The sequence below is a fragment of the Nothobranchius furzeri genome, chromosome 6, assembly GCF_043380555.1.
Source record: "Nothobranchius furzeri strain GRZ-AD chromosome 6, NfurGRZ-RIMD1, whole genome shotgun sequence".
Classification (NCBI taxonomy): Eukaryota; Metazoa; Chordata; class Actinopteri; order Cyprinodontiformes; family Nothobranchiidae; genus Nothobranchius; species Nothobranchius furzeri.
This window is the reverse complement of record NC_091746.1, coordinates 31,305,522-31,328,077: the sequence shown is the minus strand read 5'-3', so window position 1 is coordinate 31,328,077 and position 22,556 is coordinate 31,305,522. Positions and strand designations below refer to the sequence as shown.

The following is a 22,556-nucleotide window of genomic DNA, read 5'->3' as shown; positions in this document are numbered from 1 at the left end:
TGCTTGCTCTGTTGTCTGTTAACGTGTGCAGAGACAAATCCTCCCCGACAGGAAGTGGAGCCGCTCTCCCGCTGCTGAATACAAATTGCAGCACATCAATGGAGCAGGCAGCTGACCTCCAGGTGATGTTGGAGACACGAGCATCATGGTGGATGTTCTCACGTCTCTCACGGAGTCGGGGAGGACGCACGTAAACGACTGGACTTAGAACCAGAGTGGTTCTGTTCAGCCAGGCGCCGACCATCCGGTGGAGTTTAGTGATGCGGTAACCCCGACCCTGAGACAGGAAGTGGAGATATGGACGCTCCGAAGTGCCAGCACCTGCAGCTCCACCTCAGCGACAAGCTGACTCATCCATTTCTAACCGACTCCTGATGTCGGCTTTGGATTAAAAATTTAGATTACAGGATGACTTAATCTCGGGGAGGAGGATGAGAATAGCAGCCCGTGGCCACGCTCGGCTGACTGTCACTATTTTAGATCAGGTTACAGGTTCTGCAGGATTTTGGCCTCCAGACAACCTGGTTTTCCGGGAATCTGTGAGATTTGATATTTACTGGGATTCATGTGTGAAAAGCGACACCATCATCAGAGCTGTTGGTTAAACACGAAGCCACAGCCAGCAGCTCATTAAGCTAGAATCTGTTATCTTCTTTTTATTTCGTTGGATTTAATTCAAGAACATTTCTGGCTGCAGGGACCGCTCAGGAGCCCCGGCGACCTCACCGCGGCCGTGAGAGGGGCCTTGTGTTGGGACCAGCTGAGATTTAGGCCAATATTAACATTTAAATACAACAAATCTGAAAGGAAGTCGTCCACAGACAGTCTGGAGTTTGCAGGAAAATAAATGAGGACCATCTGCTTCATGTGGAAATGTTATTTTCCAAAAATAATTTTCTCCCAAACAAAACAACCACATGAAAACAAATCGTGACATTTTTGCATAACTTTCGGTGGAAACTGTCACACCAACTGTCCACGGGAGGTTTCTTATGTTCAATATTAAACAGAGATGCAGGTGGATGGACTATTTATCCCAGTCTGGGGAGTTTCGTTGCTTCAGTAACAGACAAATGGAAAAAAAAACGACATTAAAAGATTTAAAAGGACGCATGAACACAGAAATAGTAAAGCGATGCTAAAAGATGGATGATGGGTGTAAAGTTTCACACAAACCTTTATTTCGACTTGAGGTGAGAGATCTGCTGGCGGAGTGCAGCGGCCTGTGGCAGCAGGGATGTTCTTAAGCGGTTGCTATGACAGCGGAGCTGAAGCAGCCTATCAGAAAAAGTGCTCTGCTGTCTATTCGGGGTTTAATTGACAGAATAATACAGATTGTGCCGCATGGACCCTCGTTCCGGTGTCCTCCAGCTCTGGCGAAAGGTCGGTTGCTGTGACCGGATGTGCGGAGCGTCCATGAGAAGTCAGCATCCCACCTGCAGCGTGCAGCAGCTGTTGCCACGACCTGAGAATAAAACTCAGCTGATCAGATGAAAGGTCTTTGTTTTCTGGAGGTTTCCAGGTGTGTCCCACTGGGAAGAGAGGGGAAAGACCCAGAACTCGGAGCACCTGGGCGTCCTCCGGTCTTGTTTGACCCGACCGGGATTCGAACCCCGATCTTCCAGTCCCAGAGCAGACTCACCCCATCAGGCCACTGAGCTGGTGAGGTAGAGAGGAGGACGGCCCTCGCCTGCTGCCTCTGTGACCATCCTTGGACGAGTGTGACAACACGACTCTTCTGATCTCGCTTTATGATCTAGAGCTCGGCGTGTTGGCTCACTGTGGCAGGTTGGTGACGTCCGTGTCGGTGCGACCGGACCAGGTGTGAGCAGCTAGCTCTGATATCAGCTTCAGCTGCAGCCACAGCGGGAGTTAATCAGTCGGAGGCGGGACGCTCATTTCCGACAGGGACGTTTTCTTTGTGCTGTTTGAATTCAAACAGATGTGCAGCTTCAGAGCAGAAAGAGAACGAGGCTTTAGCGTGAATCCAGACGCATGAACTCACCCAGTCTGCTGCCCGCTCACGCTCTGGTGCATTCATCCTGAACGGCTCGTTTTTATTCCACTGTGGCTGCAGCTTGCTTCACCTGCAGGCGTTGCTTAGAAAAGGTTTGCAGAGACTAAACTATCGGTCTAAAACGCTTACAGCCGTCATTCCTAAACCAGGAATGTCGTTGCTGTTTTATTTGCTAATTAAACAGAAGTAAACTAAAACCGAGCGGAAAGCAAATCAATGTCTTTATGGCGCCTCTGCAGCACGTAGGCCTGATGATACGGAGCTGAGCACATCTAGATAACAGCAGCGCCTCAAAGCAAAGGTCACAGGGGAACGAGTACGATTTAAACCCCCTCACAGCATAAGTGACGGCGTTACATCTGTGGGAGGCTGATAGCGGCGTCTGATCGATCCTCCTGCCTCAACGATTACTCCGACAGGTGCTGAGACTCTGGGCTTTCAGAGCTCGCTTTCATGAAGCTGAGCTGTTATTTAACACACTCATGCTGCTGCTTTCAATCGCTCATCTGTTCAGAGGACAGCCATCAGTGTCAGAGCACACATTACGCCGAGAAATGAGGCTGATGGCAGAAACCTCACTAGTTAGATCTTTAGCAGACGTTCCAGACTTCTTCTGTGTCACCCAAACCCTTCTCCCTCGGTCTGTTTTTTAGATCTAGTCAGTACAGAATAAAGCTTTTCTCGTGATGCTCTCCTCACCGGTAATCATGTGTTTTGGTGTCGTTCAGATCCTAACGGGTTTAACTGTCAGCAGGAATCGCTGCGTGTGGTTTCCTGGGTGCTAACGCCTGCTGACGTGAGCGTGTGACGTTATAACTTCCTTGTTTCTCTGTTGGGAACAAAGAGGTGTTGTATCTGAACCAGATGAATCACATCTGACTGAAACAGAGAAAATATGTTTAATTTTATTTTGATTTTTTACGGGGGAAGAATAATTTTTACCATGAAGCATTAGTTCATAAGCGATCTGCTCCTCCAGCCGCTGCGGTCTTGTCTCCCCTCACTAACAGGTCATTTGACTCACCTGCCGCTCTTCACCCTACCCACCTGTTTCCCTGCTCATCCTGTTGTGTTTAAACTCTGTTTGTGCTCGTCTGCGTCAGATCCGTCTTCTCTTCCCATCGGGGGCTTCCTGCCTGCTTCCCTGCATTTGGGTCCGACCCAAAGCGCCACCAGACGACAATAAATGGACGCATGTCTGATACTGAACCAAAACTGTTGTGCAAAAACAAGCTGAACTATTATTTCAACAATAAGTAAAAAAAAAATGTGTGGAAGGATTAAAAACATCCACTGTGTGTGTGTGTGTGTGTGTGTGTGTGTGTGTGTGTGTGTGTGTGTGTGTGTGTGTGTGTGTGTGTGTGTGTGTGTCCTAACATTTCTCTCGGTGTGGGTTCCCATGGGTGGGAGCACACCCACCTAAGGAGGTCCAAAATCCAAGTGGGGCCCAAAATGGTGGACCCCACTCCGATTTCAATTAAAATGAGCTCAGCAGCCTCCCCTGATGCTACCATTGCTTTTTTTTTCATGTCAAAAAATTGTCCCCTAAGGTAGCAAAAAGTGGGCAAGTGTGTAAAGGTGTGTATCCTGCAGCCGACCGTAACCGGAAGTCAGGATATACACTTCCCGCAAAATCTTATACACACCGCGGGAGTCTGAAACCTTCGGCCAATGACATTGCTGCACTGAGGAAAACTACCGGAAGTTCACAACAAGAAGAAAACAACACGGATTGAAGACAAAAAGACGACGGAGTGATTGGATTATTTTGAATATTTTTACATTTACCGACCTCTGCATGCAGCAGGTAAGCTAGGCATGGTTCAGAAGAGTTTATATTTTGGCGTTCTGTTGGGATGTATTTAAGCTGGCTGCCATGTGGCTAACTTTAGCAACATAATATTATAAATAGTTCGTTGTTTACTCACCCAGACAAGTTTGGAGTTATTTGGAGCCGCTCAGAAGGAGTTTTTTTATCGAGTCGCCATCAGCTTATATCCATATAATGCCAATGGGAGCAAAACTGCAGGAGTTGTTGCTGCATTATCTGCCCTCAAACTCCTTCATTTAACCAAGTGTTCTTATTAAACGTTAACACTACTCCCATCGGAGTTCAGAAAATCTCGTAAGTGTTTATTTGTTCGGTTTGGGGTGATTTCAAGGCAAAAATACAACAATATTGTGCGATTAAAACAGCGTCACGGCCAGTCGCCATCTTGGTTGTAGTCCGGCCAGCACTTTAACTCTGTGCTCTGCAACGGTCGGTTTGACAGAACTTGCTGCTGTTGACATCAGTGTAGTTCGGGTTTGCGTGTTTCCAAATTGCAATAATCGAATGACCAATTGGACTAAATTCAGCTTCTACAGACTCTTTCAGCAACCTACGCGGACTACAGCCGTAATGGCGGAGGGCTGCAACGTTATTGAAATCTCAGTTGGAATCGGTTGCATTAAAAGCCTGTAAAACTCCAGAAGCTAATATGTTAGCACCTTTGAGACGTGCTGAACTCACAGAGGAATTTTTTTTTAACTATTCTCAACAAAACATTGTTAAATGAAGGAGTTTTGGGGCAGATAATCTTATAATATCCTGCCCTGATAGGCTCCCATTATATGGATATACAGTGATAGCAACCTGATTAAAACTCCTCCTGAACTACGCCAAGTAGGTCCACACTTGTCTGGGTGAGTAAATTAACGTAATATTTGTTAAAAAAGTTAGCCTGGCCAGCCAGACTCGCTCTGTGCAGAATTGAACAGAGTGAGTCTGGCTGGCCAGGCTAAAAAAAAATAAGGTCCAGGTTGAAAATGCTGCATGTGTCAGTGATGTTGTTGTACCAGAAGTTTGACAGCCCTAGTTTAGATTAGTGACTGAGTGTCTTTGCAGCACAGCTTGGTTATTATATAACAAACTAGCTTCTTGGCTTCAACAGGCTCGGTCAGCTCTCAGTGTACACATTTCAGAATTTGTATATTTCATTATCCTGTGTTTGATGTTAAACAATGTGCATCATGCAATAGCAAAGCTCAATGCACAGCTGCTGTATGTGTGTTTGTATGAATGTTCTAGATTTTATTTTTCTCTTGCTATTTTTCAAAAACCTTTCTGTGAGATTTGCCTTGACTAAGTACTAATTACGATTATTTTCACAGAGCCATTATGTCCACAAGAAAGAGGAGGAAAAAGCCTATAGATGATGCAAAGACACACATCCTGTCCTGTACTGACAAGGTTGGGTTTATGTCGAGATACATTGACGGTTACAAAGGTAATTTGCGAAAATTTCTTGACACAACTTGTGTTTTTCAAAAGCAAAGCAGTTGACAAGTTGACAAGTAATTAAAATTGCGCCCACATTTTCAAAGTTAAACACATTTCTTTTAACAACGGTAGTTTTTTCATCTTTACTGCAAACTCACTGATGCGCCTGCAGCCTCTCAGAGTTCATGCTGCTCTAAACATTGAAAGAATGATTTAATTTTCTGTTGCTGACTTCTGATTACCTTAAATGGTGTCTGTTTGTTGCTACCAGCAGGTACAAAAAGGAACTTATTTTTATTTGACTATTTTTCTGTCCTGTCTGTTTATCATCTTCCTTCATCTCATCTCAATCCTAAAGAAAAACTGCTATCTGGCTTCATATATATTCACCTTATGAGTTACCTTTGAACTGCAGTTCTAAAAGATCTACCGACCGCAAATATAGAGGAGTGTGTGCTACGCACAGACCGCATCAGTGAGGTGAAGTCACAGCAGAATGAAACAGGTGATGCGCTCTGCTCCACAGCAGCAAAATGCATCAGGCACAAATAAAAGACAGAAAACATGAAGGGATATGAGCCGACATGAACGATTATGTGTTAAATTTGTTTTTGAGATGGCGACACTTTGAGAATGTAGCTGTGGCTGTGCTCAGGATGCATCTGTCTGGAGTGCATCAACGATCAGAGCTCTGCGCCTCTCAGCTCTAAATAATCTTGGAGAGTTCACATAGATAATGTAATATAAGTGGAACCATTGATTTTTCGAAAAAAATGGTAAACTATTGTGTGGAGGATCTACAGACTCCAGTAGTCTGTAGATGAACAGCACCTTCTTCCTTTTCTGGTGCATTTTGTGCAGCTGAAAACACGGTCGTTTCTACTCCACACCAGACCAGAGGATTACAATCCCAGTGATGTGACGGGAGTTCAACATGCCTCCTATCCTCCAGAGCCACTTGGTGGAGTTTTGAAAAATATTTGATGGCTCCTACCCAGATCAGCATTGGAGCTCTAGAAGAGGATAGAGCTTTCAAAAATTCCTAGCGAGGCGGGGATGCTGGTTTCTAGGTCAGAACTGGCTAGGAACTTGTGCTCCTAACCTCAAGAAGAGGATGCAAAGCTTTTAAAAGATGCTAGCGGGCTAGGGAAGCTGGTTTCTGGGTTGTGCTCTGGATAAGATGACATGCGTCTCTCCCTCTCTCTAAAGCGCTAAGCTACATTACGTGAATGGATATTAGCAAGTATTAAACAGCTGACAAATGCTCATTGCCAAGAATCAATATTATATTAACTGACCAATAATATTTTAATTGTCTACACCAGGGATTCCCAAAGTGTGGTGCCGCTAGGGGGTGCGCAAGGTGAGAAGTGTAATGGCTGCGGAGCTCAGAGAAGTCTGTCAAAAGTCACCATTAGCGTAGCCAGAAACTCATTTGTGGGTGGGCCTAAGAAAAAGTAAGTGGGCCCAATGAACGTAATTGAAAACAAGTATATTTTGCTTGTGTGTGTGTGTGTGTGTCCTCCGCACATGCCCTAGCTCAGGGGTCGGCAATCCGCGGCTCTGGAGCCGCATGCGGCTCTTCCATGCGGCTCTCTGTGCTTGTAAAATAATGAATGGATATTTAAATAAAATGCTTTGTATTTTACTGAATTAATTTTACATATGTAAGCTAATTCTAAATGTAGATTGTCTGCGTAAACCTGAACAGGTCCAACCCGGTCTTACTGTGAGACCGGGTTGACGCGTCACGCATGTGCGTAAACATAGGCGCTTTCTGAGCTGAAGACGATGTGAGATTCTGGGACTCCCCTCAGACGCCACATTGGAGACAGGAACAAGCGCTCTTCAGCCAAAGTTTCATCATCAGGGAACATTTTCTAAGTGACAAGTCTCTCTGAGAGACCGGGTTTTGAAAACTCTCGCTTCAGTGGAAGGAATCTTCCCACATGCGCTCTGTTTCTGCGACGTGCTCCAAGCCCCTCTCCACACCTTCAGCTCGCTGTGCACCTTATGTATGCGCTGACTGAGCGGTGTCCAGCTCAGATGTTCAGAAGGAAATCTTTTCTTGAGTGATTTAGCTACATCTGCGATTTGCTTAGAATAAAGTGTCAGTTCGTCTGCATGCGTCGGGGTAATTCTTTCTATTCTTTCTCCATCAAAAATAAACGGTCAAATACGGGAACTGTCCGGTTAACACAACACAAGCCCTGCTTTTAACTGTTCTGTTTTCTTGTGAAAATTGTTACAAATTTAACTTGATTAACACCAGAGCCAGGCGCACTGCGCCGTTGTCTCGGTCACTGTAAATGAGGGAGAAACAAAATGATCGGATCCTTTTCTGACCTTCCCCACCTACAAAGTTTAATTACAACAATCAAACGTGACAGAGCCTGGATTTGCATTCTGAACAGTCTAAACATGTTTTAAAAAGAAACGTATGACAAAAGTGGCACCTGCTCAGTAAAACCACCAACAGGGTGAAAAATATCAAAATATTGTAGGCAGAGACGGGCTACAACTTCTGGATCCACTTTATATAAATTGTTTTATTGATTACCTTCTTATGAAAGATAACTTTGACGTACACGAGCGACCGGTACCGGCTGCTGTCACCTGTTGTTAGCAGCGCTCTGCTGTCTGAGGGTAGGCCCCGCCCACAACGCCGCAGCTGCTGCAGTGTTTTCTTTACTGTGGGAAACGGGTAATAATGGCTCTTTGATGGGAACAGGTTGCCGACCCCTGGTTTAGCGTGACGTCTGATATGTGTATATATATATATATATATATATATATATATATATAGCCATGCCCTGATGTGGGGCTGGGGGGTGTGTCAACATGGTCGGGACATAGAAGGGGGTGCGAGGGGGTGCGCGGCTAAATAAGTTTGGGAACCACTGCTCTACATGACAGTAGCATTTTGTTAGCGCACGAGTTGTAGCAAGCTAGCTAGCATCGTTCACTCACAGAGACACCTGCTCCTCCACAGAACCTCCTGACACCACAGATAAATCTCTCTGCTTTGGCTGATGATTTCTCCCTCTGGTTTGTCACTAAGCTGCAGTTTGCTCTTTAAGGCAAATTTCATCTGTATTGATCCAAAAATGACAAGGAAAGGGTGAAGTTAGTAGGGATTGCATTATTAAACATTAAAAGTAGATGTCATCATTCACATGAATGAATTTCAGTTCTTTTCTTGTTTCTCTTGGCCTGTTAGGACTTATGTGTCATCTACTGAGCTCCTAAGGTATTTAAAAAGCATTTATTTAGATTTTTAAAAAAGATGCAGGAACCTTGAAATAGCACTTTCTTCTCTATTTCTTCCTCTGCATACATTTTTTCCTCACAATCTCTGGGTGTCAAATCTCAATTATTACAAACTTGTAAATCATAATGTCATTGCACTTGTGAAAATAGATTTAAATGCATTTTTAGTTTACTGCAACTTAAAGCTCATTTGCACCATACATTATTGAACTAGTCAATCTATTTGTTGTATATACATTTGTTATATTGCTTTTCTGTCTCATATATTGCAAATAGGAATACTTTTTTGTATTGCTATTTAATATATAGTTCCATGCCTTGCTGTGGCCCCACTGTAATTTTCCAGTCTGGGATCCATCTACATCTGTTTGTCGGTTTATGTCAAGTCTGAGTTGCATGGGTTAGGGTGCATCTGTGTTGTTACACTTCACTGGTGTGTTACGTGGACCAAATGGTACACAGCACTCTCAGATTAAGGGAAAGTAACAGAGCATAGACAGGACCTCAGTGATACATTCATATGGATGGGTTGGCATCAAAAACATGTTTTGGCCACAGAAAGCCTGATCAAAAATCTGTTTACCTGCAAGGAGAATGTTGAGCATTGTCTGCAGGTTATATACCGACTAGACGCAAGAACCTCAGCCTCACTTTAAAATACTGTAGTATCTCTTTTGAGTCCCAGAATGAAATGTTTAATTATTATATATTTTATAGGAAGAGGAGTGTTTGCCACACCCCCCAATGAACCAGGGGACTTCGTCTTGGAGTACAGGGGTAAACTCCTCACAAAGGAAGAATGCGAGTCAAGACGATACTCAGAGACTGAAAGCAAATTTCTCTTTGGCTTTAAGTGGCAGAACCATTGCTTATGGTAAACATGGAAAAATTGATGATTTTTATTGATTAGAGAAATTCCGAGTTATCCCTGGAACAAGGGTTTAATACTTGATAAACTAATTAAAGCACAAATATTAAAATCTTTTGAAAACAATTATTTCAATAAAACTGTTAAAAAATGTAAAACTATTACAATTTTTTTTAATACTTTTCAGCCTGGATGCATCTGAAGAAGATGGCTCTCTCGGAAGATTGGTCAATGACAACCACAAAAATCCTAATTGCGTTATGAAAAAAATCATAGTTGACAACAAACCACATTTGTGCCTTTTTTCTCTGAAGAAAATAGAAATAGGAGCTGAAATTTATTACAACTATGGTGATTCAAAATGGCCTTGGCGCAGTAAGGTGAGTTGGTTGCTATTTCTCCAATATTAACCATGCTTCCAATATTACTCTTGGTTGTCTATGGAAATGCATTTCATCTTTGATCTGTGATATGTTTTATTCATCTACAATCCAGGTGGGAAAAAACAAGGCTCCTGCAGCAGCAAAAGAGAACCTATTGGGTGGGGAAGGCCAGGTAATGCCACACACACCGTCATGTTTCCAGTCATGTTCTTATGGGGTCCTTCCATCTTCCAAACACATTTCTATCTGGAGTCTCTCCTTTACACACTCGTATGTGTCTAGTCTGACCCAAGTGGGGCCCTTCCGTCCAGTTCTTCTTGTAGATGTTTTTAGTGCACTATGGTAACACCAGACATGACCTCAGCTGTGATTTTAACATTCATAATTGTATACCGTCTGAGCTTTTACATGTTTTAAACTAATTTTTTGATTCATCCACTGTGAACTCCTGGAATCGTCATGAGAGCTGCTCATTACCAGTAGTCCAGAAGGCCACGCCATGTTCTCAGTTGTTGTTCTGTGCTGCTGTTTCACAGTTAGATGATCTTTTTTGCCTTTGGAAGTCTCTTCATATAGTTCTGAGTCTTGTCTGTTATCTATATTTCAGATGAAAGGCCTTCAGACTCCTGCTGCAGCAGAAGAGAATGAGGCCAGCCCTGTTCCTCAGATGCTTAATGATGGACCAATCCCAGATGAGACCTACACACAGGTAAGAGTACATTCAAACACCTTCTTCTGTGCTGACATGTATGTGATGTTGTTCTACTACTAAACTGGATCAATGCTCATGTGGCTGTATGGTAGTCAGGTGAACCTATTGGGTGGGGAAGGCCAGGTAATGCCACACACACCGTCATGTTTCCAGTCATGTTCTTATGGGGTCCTTCCATCTTCCAAACACATTTCTATCTGGAGTCTCTCCTTTACACACTTGTATGTCTCTAGTCTGACCCAAGTGGGGCCCTTCCGTCCAGTTCTTCTTGTAGATGTTTTTAGTGCACTATGGTAACACCAGACATGACCTCAGCTGTGATTTTAACATTCATAATTGTATACCGTCTGAGCTTTTACATGTTTTAAACTAATTTTTTGATTCATCCACTGTGAACTCCTGGAATCGTCATGAGAGCTGCTCATTACCAGCAGTCCAGAAGGCCACGCCATGTTCTCAGTTGTCGTTCTGTGCTGCTGTTTCACAGTTAGATGATCTTTTTTGCCTTCGAAAGTCTCTTCATATAGTTCTGAGTCTTGTCTGTTATCTATATTTCAGATGAAAGGCCTTCAGACTCCTGCTGCAGCAGAAGAGAATGAGGCCAGCCCTGTTCCTCAGATGCTTAATGATGGACCAATCCCAGATGAGACCTACACACAGGTAAGAGTACATTCAAACACCTTCTTCTGTGCTGACATGTATGTGATGTTGTTCTACTACTAAACTGGATCAATGCTCATGTGGCTGTATGGTAGTCAGGTGAACCTATTGGGTGGGGAAGGCCAGATAATGCCACACACACCGTCATGTTTCCAGTCATGTTCTTATGGGGTCCTTCCATCTTCCAAACACATTTCTATCTGGAGTCTCTCCTTTACACACTTGTATGTCTCTAGTCTGACCCAAGTGGGGCCCTTCCGTCCAGTTCTTCTTGTAGATGTTTTTAGTGCACTATGGTAACACCAGACATGACCTCAGCTGTGATTTTAACATTCATAATTGTATACCGTCTGAGCTGTTACATTTTTAAACCAATATTTTGATTCATCCACTGTGAATACCGCATCCAGTTTAAGGTCTTAACTATTGTTTACAATGCCCTAAATGGTCCAGCTCCCGCTTCCCTGTCAGAACTGCTCAAGCCATATGTACCATCCAGAAGCCTAAGATCGGCAGATCACCTGCTCTTTTGCACCCAAAGATGAAATATAAATCCAGTGGGGAGCGGGCCTACGTGTTTGCTGCCCTCAAACTTTGGAATGCTCTTCACCTCAGTGTTCGACAGGCCCCGTCACTGTGTCGGTTCAAGTCAGTGCCGAAGGCCTATTTTTATCATTAACTTTGATCAATGATCAGGCTGTTAGTGTTTTAGTCTGTGGTGTCTTCCCTGTTGACATGTGCTTACCTTTTAGTATGTTTTTTTTAAATATTTTTAGTCATGACCTTGTTTTTACTCGTTATTTTTTTTTAATCTTTTAATTCTTTTAATTTATTATCCCTTTTATCCTTTATAATTTTTTTCAATCTTCTTTGTTATTTCGGGGTTCTTTTTCTAACTTCGTTCGGTGTTTCACTACGGGGAATCGCCCTGGCGTGACCAACTACGGAAGCTCCATTGACATCACGTCTGTCGCTGACAGACTGGTAGCGCCGTGCCCAGGCTCCGCCCACCCAGTATATACACGGCCAACCAACCCCTCCTACTCATTCTCGCTTTCTTGCTTTCTTCCCGTGAGAAACTACACTTTGCTCCCTCAGCGATTTTCAGGCTATCTTTGGTCAGCTGCTTAACTGTTCCCAGGCGTACCATCAGGATCCGTCGCCGAACGCAGTCCCAATGCAGTCTGGATTAGAGCTGAGTAAGTGTTTCTAAGTCACTTGGCACACTTTGCTAGGAACCATTACCGCGTCACGGCGAACTGCTCCCGCGGCTACTCGGTTGTCATTGACGGAGTAGTATTAGCGAGTGTGGCTCAAGCTAACGCGTTGTTGCGAGCTTGTCCTGTTCTTATTTAGCATTTACTCGCTAATGAGCTATTTTGTTGCAGCTAACGTGTCACGACGAGTTGTCCTACATATAAAATATAGCTATAGTTGCAGACTTACACCTGCTAACTAGCTTGCTAACGCTTTTTCAGGCTAATCTGTCACGACCAGTCGGTTTTTCAGCTATGGCTTCCACCCCTACCCAGACGGAAGGGTCGGAACCAAAGGCTAAAGAGGCTGCATCCCGCCTGTGCCCGGCGTCATGTGGGGCTTCTATTTCAGGCAGGGACCCTCATCCTATTGTCATAGTGTGCATGGGTGCTGCTCACGCCCAGGCATCGCTGGCTAACCCGCAGACATGTCCTCACTGCTCCTCCATGCCAGAGAAAAAGGAGGCTTAGAGTGGCAGTGGCTAACAGCCGGAACCCAGGCCTCGGCTTGGCCACACCTGTGATGCAGGTGATGACCATCAGCCGCGAGCCTCCACAAGTTGGGCAGATATGATGGAGGAGGAGCCCCCGCTACCACTTCTGTTCGAGGGACTGGTTGACAGTGGGCTGCTCGATGCGGGTGATGACCTCCTCTATTTGGACATGGACGAGGAGGAAGAGGATTCCACCTTCCCGGCTCAACACTCTAGGCCACCTAGCGGCACTGGGGTGGCATCACAGGGGGACACCGACGTGTACGAGGTTTGCAGGCGAGCAGCTGCAAAGCTCAACATTCAGTGGCCGGCAGCCCAAGGGACAGAAGGGGTGGGACGAGACCTGTATGAGGCTTCCACTGTCCTCCGCTCCACCCAAGTGTTACTGGTCTAGCTCATTTAAAAGCAAACTCCCCACCAAGGGATACTCCAAACTGGAGGTGCATGGGATGGGGGAATTGGGGCTGGCCGAACCCCCAACTGTGGAGCCTTCAGTGGCATACCACCTTCACCCCAACCGCAGATCCGTGTCAGCGTCATCCAGCATCTCTCTCCCATCTAAAACGGATCGTCTCACGGCATCCATTTTTCAGAGGATGCACACATATGCTGGCCAATCTGTGTGTTCCCTCAATGCAGTTACTCTAATGTCAGCTTATCAAGGAGAAATCCTGGAGGAAATGGGTCGTCAGCTGGACTCTTGGGCGCCTAACCCGGCTTTATGGGATGAAATCTGTGTGGTGAATGATCTCATCCTGCACTCTTCTAGAGGAGCAGTCCAGGGCTGTGGACGTGTGATGGGTTTGGCTGTTTCAGGTGAGAGAGCCTTGTGGCTAAACTTGTCAGGCCTAGGTGACAGCCAGAAAGCTGATGTCATGGATGCAGCATTTGACCCTGTCAAAGGTCTCTTTGGCCCGCCCTGGAGAAGATGACTGAGACAAGCACCCGCAGGAAGCAGGAAGGTGAGGCCCTCAATCTCTGCTTGCCTCGTAAACATAACCCTCAGCCACCTCAGGCACCCAAGCCTGGGTTTGCAGCAGCTGCCCCAGCGGCAAAGGGTCAACAGGGTGGGGCTAGACCACAGCGATCGGCAGGTGGTCAGCCAAACAAGGCGGAGAACCCTCGCCCATGGGGGAAGCACTCTTTCGCAGCAGCAGCCGCGAGGAACCGCTCGTCTCACCCCAGCGAGGGCAAGAGGAAGAAGTCATCCTAGCTGCTCTTGCTTCTCCTCTCCAGAAAAAGAGGAGGTTTTCAGAGGTACAAACAGACCTCTGTGTTCAGGGTTCAGACACTCCTGTGGTTCCCGGTCCAGCAGGAGTGGCGAGTGTGTGGAGCAGAAAACGCAGTGTCACCTAACACTTTTCATGAGCATGCAGTTAGTGTCACCAAGCACTTTGTTCCCAGATGTGTGCAGAAATGTTCAGGGGGGTCATTTAAAAATAAAGACGGCTTTTCTGCAGCCAGGCGTTCAGTCAAGGGCAGACAGCTCCCCACAAAAAATAATAAACAAACCCCATCAGGTCCCTCTGCGCCCAGCAGAGGGCCCTCTCACTCTTCCCACGGGACGAGTCGAGGCTGCTCAGGTGACGGAGATGACGTCACCCAACAGCGGCTTGCTTTCGGCGCGGGCCAAGAGGTGGCGCGCATGCGCAGTTCCCTCGTGGGTTCTGATGACAGTTTGTTGGGGTTCCAGGCTTCAGTTTGCCTCAAAACCTCCCTGTTTCAACGGGATAATAACGTCAGTGGCAAGAGAGGATTCGGCGCATATCCTGGAAAACGAAATTGCTTCACTGTTGAACAAAAAAAGCGATCAGGATGGTGCCGAGCGACGAGGCCCACCAGGGTTTTTATTCGCTCTACTTCCTTGTTCCACAGAAGGACGGGAAATCTCTCCGTCCCATACTCGACCTGCATGTGTTAAACAAACACTTACGCAAGTACACTTTCAGAATGTTGACTCACAAAACACTCTGCCGTTCCATCTGCCCAGGAGATTGGTTTGTCACGATTGACCTCGCAGATGCCTATTTTCACATCTCTATTTATCCTCTACACAGGAAGTTTCTCAGGTTTGCCTATCGGGGCACAGCCTACGAGTTTCAAACCATCCCGTTCGGGCTGTCATTAGCATCGAGGGTTTTCACCAAGTGTGTGGAGGCAGCGCTGTCCTCACTGAGGACTCGCGAGATCAGAATTTTCTCTCACATAGACGATAATCTGATTTGCGCTCCCTCCCGGGAGCAAGCAGCCAGCGACGCGCTGGTGGTGTTGAGCCATCTGACCGACCTGGGATTGAAAATAAACTGGACAAAGAGCAGTTTATTCCCCAGACAATGCACAGAATATCTGGGTCTTCAGATAAACTCTCTCTCTTATCGCGTTTCGCTGTCAGAAGAGGATTGCGTCCTTCACACAGTGTGTCGCACGTTTTCAGTTAGGATACCGTGCGTCGTACAGACTTTGCCAGCGCCTTCTCGGCCTCATGGCGTCAATGATTTCTGTGGTGCGACTGGGGCTTCTTATGATGAGAGATGTTCAGTGGTGGGTGAGGTTGTTAAGACTATGCTCCCGCCGTCATCTCCACCGCAGAGTGAAGATAACTCCGGCGTGCATGTCAGCTCTCCAGCCTTGGAGAGACTGAACAGTTCTCACAACTGGGGTTCCGCTGGGGGCGGTGGTGTCCAGAGTTACCATGACGACGGATGCGTCTCTTACAGGTTGGGGGGCCACCTTGATGGGGAGAGCAGTGAACAGCGTTTGGTCACGCAGTTTGAAACAGGTTCACATAAATGTGCTGGAACTCCTAGCAGTGTTTCTGGCCTTAAAACACTTCCTGCCCTACTTAAGGGACCGTCATGTCTTAGTGAAGACAGACAACACCACAGTGGTAGCTTATATCAACCGTCAGGGCGGGACACTCACCCTACAGCTGCACTCACTGGCCAAGGAAATAATTGTGTGGTGCAGCTCCAGACTCCTCTCAGTCCGCGCAACACATGTGGCGGGCAGCTTGAACAGAGGGGCAGACCTTCTGTCCAGAGGAAATCCTCTGTACGGAGAATGGAAACTCCACCCCAAGGTGGTGCACCAAATATGGCTGAGATTCGGTCAGGTTACCGTAGATCTCTTCACCTCGTGGGAAAGCGCCCACTGCCCACTCTTCTTCTCCCTGACAGACGCGGACGCGCCTCTGTGAGTTGACGCATTGGCTCACCAGTGGCCAAGAGTGCTGCTGTACGTGTTTACTCCTCTCAGTCTGATTTCCTCCATTCTAATAAGAGTGAGGGAACAGGGCCTGTCTTTGATCTTGGTGGCTCAGTTGTGGCCATCCAAGCCATGGGTGGCTTAAATAATCCAGATGCTTTGGGACGAACCCTGGCCCCTGCCTGTCCGCAGTAATCTCCTGTCCCAAGCCAGGGGAGAGATTTATCACCCTCACCCAGACCGCTTGTCTCTGTGGGCCTGGCCCGTGAGAGGTGGAACCTGAGCGTGGCAGGCCTGCCCCCAAGTGTCATTGACACCATTCAAAACGCTAGGGCCCCCTCAACTTGCTCTCTTTACAGCTGTAAATGGAGGGTTTTTGAGGTGTGGTGTGAAGAGAAACGTGTCATCCCATTTCAGTGTTCGGTGGTGGATGTACTCTGTTTTTTGTAGAGTCTGATGGACAAAGGTAAAGCTTTCTCCACTATTAAGGTGTATCTGGCTGCAATTTATGCATGCCATGTGGGGTTTGGTGACAAACCGGTGGGGCAACACCCATTAGTGAGTCGCTTCATGATGGGTGCTCGCCGTAAGCTACCAGTCTTTAGGCCACTGGTACCACTATGTGACTTCTCTCTAGTTCTGGAGGCCCTCTGTCATCATCCTTTTGAACCTATAGATGGGGCTGGATTGAAATTTCTCTCTTTAAAAACTGCGCTGCTCTTAGCTTTAACTACAGCAAAGAGAGTGAGTGACATTCAGGCATGGTCAGTCAGTCCCTCGTGTTTACGGTGGGCCCCTGGCTACACTAAAGTGTGTCTGCGGCCCAATCCAGCTTTTGTGCCTAAAGTAATGGAGTTGTCTTATAGTTGCTCCCCTGTGGAGCTGCTGGCTTTTCACCCACCTCCTTTTTCCTCAGCAGAAGAGCAGAAGCTTAATTGGCGCCCATGAGTGTCTGTGCGTCTGCTAGGCTCCTGATCTGTTTTGGTTAGTTGTTGTTTTTTATTGTTTTTTCTCTATCTGGTGCGGATTCCCTGCTAACATATGGTCGAGACTTACTATTGTCGATTAGGTCCGCGATGATCAACCTCCAGAACTCCGATACCGGACCCGCTTTTCCACCGCCTCTGGAACCTGGCGTTAACCCAGGTGTCGGCCCTTTGTTACCTGTGGGCCTGCCCCGGAGACCATGGAAGAGGAAACGGGGGAAGAGAGCTGGCTTCTTCGTTCAGCTCCGAAAGATCCCGAGAGGTGAAGCTCTTCCCGATCGCTGCTCCTTGGCTGCGTTGTGGCGGATCCCACAGAAACTCAGCGGAGTTGGGCTGATCTCGCTGCTCAATGGTGCCCGTGATGCAGGACGCTACCTAAAGGTAAAGAACCTCCGCGGGTGTAGCCTGGAGTCGCTACGTAGCTTAGCCCGCCAGCCGACCGCCATTATGGAGCCTGCGGTACACACATCGCCAGATTTCTCTGCGAAAACGACGTTAATTAACGCGCGCTCCATTGCTAACAAGTCTCACTTCCTAAACGATCTGTTCTGCACTGAAAAATAAAACTTTTTGTGGATTTCTGAGTCGTGGCAGCGTGAAAATGACGTCACTCATCTCCGTGAGCTCTGTCCCCAAGACTGCTCTTTCTTCTCTGCTCCACGGACCACAGGCCGCGGTGGAGGAACAGCTGTTATCTTTAAGAAACACTTTTCGTGCCAAATAATATCCTCAAACTCCTACAGCTCATTCGAGATGATCATGATTAAAATTGGTCGAGCTCTACCAGTTTATGGAATTCTGGTCTATCGCCCACCTGGATCTACTTCATCCTTCCTGTCTGACTTTCAGGATCTCCTATCTTCAACTATTAAACTAGACAGGATAATCATTGCTGGAGATTTCAACATCCATGCTGAGGATCTATCTAACTGCTCCACTAGGGAGTTCCTAAACATGATGAACTCTTTTAACTTCTCTCAACACGTGTCTGGTCCCACTCACAGAGCAGGCCACACCCTGGATCTGGTCTTTTCCTACGGACTTCTTGTTGATAAACTGCAGATACATGATGTTGTGTTCAGTGACCATAAGTCAGTTTCTTTAAATATTAACCTAAATTCTGAATCTCTTTTACCAGACTCTGCCAAGCAACGACGTATTATCAACAGTTCTACCATTTTAAATTTCTCCTCCCTCTTTGACTTTGTACCTCCTTCCTCTGATGACGTAGAGCTCCTTACAAACTCATTTAATGATCACTGCCTCAAAATTCTGGATCAGGTCGCCCCTTACAAAACCAGCCGCAGTTCCAGTGCCTCCAGTTCTCCCTGGCTGAACAACCAGATTCTTGATCTTAGACGCTCCTGTAGAAAAGCGGAACAACGGTGAAAGAGGACAGGTGTGGTTGTTCATCGCGAATATTTTAAAGAACTTCTCGAGTCATACAACAAAGGTGTAGAAAATTCCAGGTCTTCTTTCTTCAGCAACCTCATATGTCAAAATAAGAATAATCCTAATGTTTTGTTTGATACCATCTCCAGCATCGTGTCTTCTCCTCCGCAGCAGGCTCAGCTTTCTTCAGCTGATGACTGTAACACCTTTCTCCACTTTTTTGCCAACAAGGTGCTGAATCTGAGATCCAGCATTCCACCAGCTCCCCACCCCCCCACCCTCAGGAGGGGAGGCCCCCCAGTGCTCCGAGTCTTTCACCTCCTTCTCCCCAATTACACTAAATGACTTAGCCTCAATAATCAGTCAGATGAAGCTCTCATCATGCTCATCAGACATCTTACCTCTCTCTGTCTTAGTCGGGTCCCTTGCCTCTATCAGTCCATCTCTGTTGACTATGAGTGCGTTTACATGCAGCCAGTAACCCTTTTAAAACCCAAATATTCACAATAACCCGGTTCCGCACGGCCATGTAAACACCGCCAAAAACCCGGATATGCTCATAACCGGGTTTTTAAAAACCCGGTTACTACACCTGGGGTAACCCTTCTCTAACCCGAATGTTTGGTCGTGTAAACGCATATCGGGATATGCCCATCAATGCGTGTGTTCTGCGCATGCTCTGTTCGCAAGGAATCTTGGTCTTTTGAGTAGCGAGACGTCTTGTATGCGCCAGAACACCGGAAGTAAACAACAAGTTGGGAGCAACATGGCGAGTTTCGGCACAGCACCACACTTTGAGTGACGAGGAAACTAAAGTGCAAACAAATGCGGTCACTATCTCTTCCGAACTGGGAAACATGTTGTTTTCACGGATACCAGAACAAGAAGAACCGGAAATGACGCATATTGCGTCTGGACGTAGTCCATACGTCCTGACGCTACCCCAACGTCCGCATTTAAATGGGGTTATGCAAGTTAGAGGTAACTCTTTCTATTTATGGTTCTAAACGGGTTATTCTGATCAACTCAGAAACCCGAATACCGACCTTAACCTGATCATAACCCGGATATTGGCTGCATGTAAACATAGTCTATGATCAACAGCTCACTGAGCCAAAGCTGTGTTCCATCTTACTTTAAAAATGCAGTAGTGACTCCTCTCTTAAAGAAACCCAACCTTGATGCCAGCTCCACCAGTAACTTTAGGCCCATTTCTAAGCTACCTTTCATCAGTAAAGTACTTGAGAAGCTTGTGGAAACCCAACTCAGATCCTGGTTTTCCAAGTCAAAGATCTCTGACCCCTTCCAATCTGGCTTACTGAAGCAGAACTCAACCGAGACTGCTCTAGTAAGGGTGCATAATGACCTCCTGATGGCTGCTGATGCTGGGAAATGTTCTGTCATGGTCCTGCTTGACCTCAGTGCAGCTTTTGACACTGTAGACCACAACGTACTACTAAACAGGTTAAATGCCCTGGCTGGGATTTCAGGTTCTGCTCTAGACTGGCTCTCTTCCTATCTCACTAACAGAACATTCACAGTGAAGTCAGAAACCTTCTTTTCAGACACTGCCTCTCTAACATGCGGGGTTCCACAAGGTTCAGTTCTAGGGCCTCTACTATACGCATTCTATATTCTTCCCCTAGCTGGCATCATTCAGTCTTTCCCAGACATCTCCTACCACATCTACGCTGACGATATACAGCTCTATATGTCCTTCATGCCACACCAGTTGGACAGGCTGGCCACCCTTGTACTCTGCCTGACCCAGATCAGTAACTGGCTGTCCAGCAACTTTCTTGTTCTAAATGCCAACAAGACAGAGACCCTGATCTCTGCACCCCCCGAACTTCAACCAAAAATCGAGCAGGAAATTGCCTCCTTTGCCCATCAGCCAAGGCCAACATTAGAAACCTGGGAGTTATTTTTGATCCGGTTTTAAGTTTAGACTCACACGTCAAAACCATCTCCCGCTCTTGTTTCTTCCAACTGAGAAACATTTCAAAAGTCCGTAAACTGGTTTCTACTGCAGATCTGGAAAAAATCATCCATGCCTTTGTGTCATCACGCTTAGACTACTGTAACGCTCTTTTTACTGGTCTCAGCAAAACCTCCCTCTCACGCCTTCAAGCCATCCAAAATGCAGCAGCCAGACTCCTAACCAAATCCAGCAGACAAGCTCACATCACCCCAGTTTTACAGTCCCTCCACTGGCTCCCGGTATAATATAGAATACAGTTTAAAGTTTTAGTGCTGACCTATAGAGCTCTTAACAACCAGGCTCCAAGCTACCTATCTGAGCTTTTATCCCCACACACCACTTCACGGAACCTCCGATCCACATCTGAAAACCTCCTGGCTGTTCCTCGAACCAGACTAAAAACCAAAGGGGACAGGGCCTTTCAGTCTATTGCCCCCAGACTTTGGAACAGTCTGCCTTCAAATCTCCGTCTCTTGAAATCTGTAGAGGTCTTCAAAAAACATCTTAAAACTCACCTTTTCATCCAGGCTTTTCCCCGCTAAATATTCTAAAAGATGGCTTTGTTCTTGTTCACACCTTGACTTTGTTTTTACTCCTGATTTTGGTTACTATTGTCACTGCTATTGTTTTTATGATGTTTTTATTGGTTAGAGGTATTTGCCCTGATTTTACTCATGTTGTACAGCGCTTTGTGATTTATATCTGTGAAAGGCGCTCTACAAATAAACTTTACTTACTTACTTACTTACTTACTTACTTCATTGTCTCTGCCCTGTTCGAGCTTTAGGGGCTTATATGGACAGGACTGCTGGTCTCAGAAAATCAGACCAGTTGTTTGTTTCTTGGGCCATGGCCCATAAAGGCAAACCTGTGTCTTGCGAGAGACTGGCACACTGGATTGTAGAAGCGATCAGCCTTTCATATAGGTGTAAGGGTGCTGAACCCCCTCTGGGGGGTGAGGGCTCATTCTACAAGGAGCATGGCTACATCTTGGGCCCTGTTTCGTGGGGTGTCAGTCCAGGATATTTGTGCAGTAGCTAGCTGGGCCACGCCGCTGACATTTGTTCGGTTTTACAGGCTGGATGTGTCTCAACCTTCACTGGCGTATTCAGTGCTGGAGGCAGGATGCACAACATCTGCTTAGTGGTTAAGCAGAGTTTTTGCTGCAGCTCGCTTCGGGATGGATATGCAATCCAGGAGTGGGCCATATCTCCCATAGTGAAACACCGAACGAATTTAGAAAAAGAACATAGGGTTACGTTATGTAAACCCCGGTTCTTTGATAACAGTGAGGTGTTTCACCAACAATTCCCTTCTTGCATTAACGGTAAGAAATCATCCGAATGAGTAAGAGGGGTTGGTTGGCCATGTATATACTGGGTGAGCGGAGCCTGGGCACTGCGCAACCAGTCTGTCAGGGACAGACGTGATGTCATTGGATCTTCCGTAGTTGGTCACGCCAGGGCGATTCCCATAGTGAAACACCTCACTCTGTTATCAAAGAACCGGGGTTTATATAATGTAACCCTACGTTTCCTTCTTTTTTACTACAGTACAGCACTTTGGACAGCTGTCATGCTGTTTTTAAATGTGCTTTACAAATAAACATGGTATGGTATGGTATGCCTGCTGGTGGTCGTTGGAGGGACCGGTAGCGCATATGTATGGCAGACTCGCTTCTGTCAGTGTGCCCCTGGGCAGCTGTGGCTACAATGTAGCTCATCACCACCAGGGTGTGAATGTGTGTGAGAATGATTGATTGTGTTGTAAAGCATCTTGTGGGGTTCCAGGACTCTAGAAGACACAATATCATATACAGGCCATTTACCATTCAATTTCGGTCCCATCCCCCTCCATTCTCAAGGATTGTGGAAATGAGACTGACTTCATCGGACCACTTCTTCACCCTCCAGTCAGAATTGAAGGAGCTCCTGTCAAAGGAAGCCATCTCGAGGGGTCCAAAAGATGAGGTGAATTTGGGGTTCTATTCCCGCAATTTCATTGTTACAAAAAAAGGCCAGAAGTGTCAGACTCATCCACGATCTGTTCCTGTTCAACTTTACCGCTTCAT

The 22,556-nt window shown here is 46.3% G+C and overlaps 1 protein-coding gene across 5 annotated transcripts in view; it reads left to right on the top strand.

The window, feature by feature from the left end:
- Nucleotides 1–3,689: 3,689 nt before the first annotated feature.
- LOC139061566 (uncharacterized) overlaps nucleotides 3,690–22,556 on the top strand; it is a 28,529-nt gene continuing 9,662 nt past the window's right edge. For 2 of the 5 annotated variants that reach the window (XM_070552693.1, XM_070552690.1), the window contains exons 1-7: nucleotides 3,690–3,824; nucleotides 5,171–5,286; nucleotides 9,267–9,423; nucleotides 9,605–9,797; nucleotides 9,913–9,972; nucleotides 10,408–10,509; nucleotides 11,071–11,172. In XM_070552693.1, the coding sequence (XP_070408794.1) occupies nucleotides 5,178–5,286; nucleotides 9,267–9,423; nucleotides 9,605–9,797; nucleotides 9,913–9,972; nucleotides 10,408–10,509; nucleotides 11,071–11,172 (723 nt within the window). In that variant the 5' untranslated portion in view covers nucleotides 3,690–3,824; nucleotides 5,171–5,177. Of the gene's footprint in view, nucleotides 3,825–5,040; nucleotides 5,287–9,266; nucleotides 9,424–9,604; nucleotides 9,798–9,912; nucleotides 9,973–10,407; nucleotides 10,510–11,070; nucleotides 11,173–22,556 lie in introns of those variants that run through there. The other 3 variants (XM_070552695.1, XM_070552694.1, XM_070552692.1) reach the window with 2 other exon arrangements.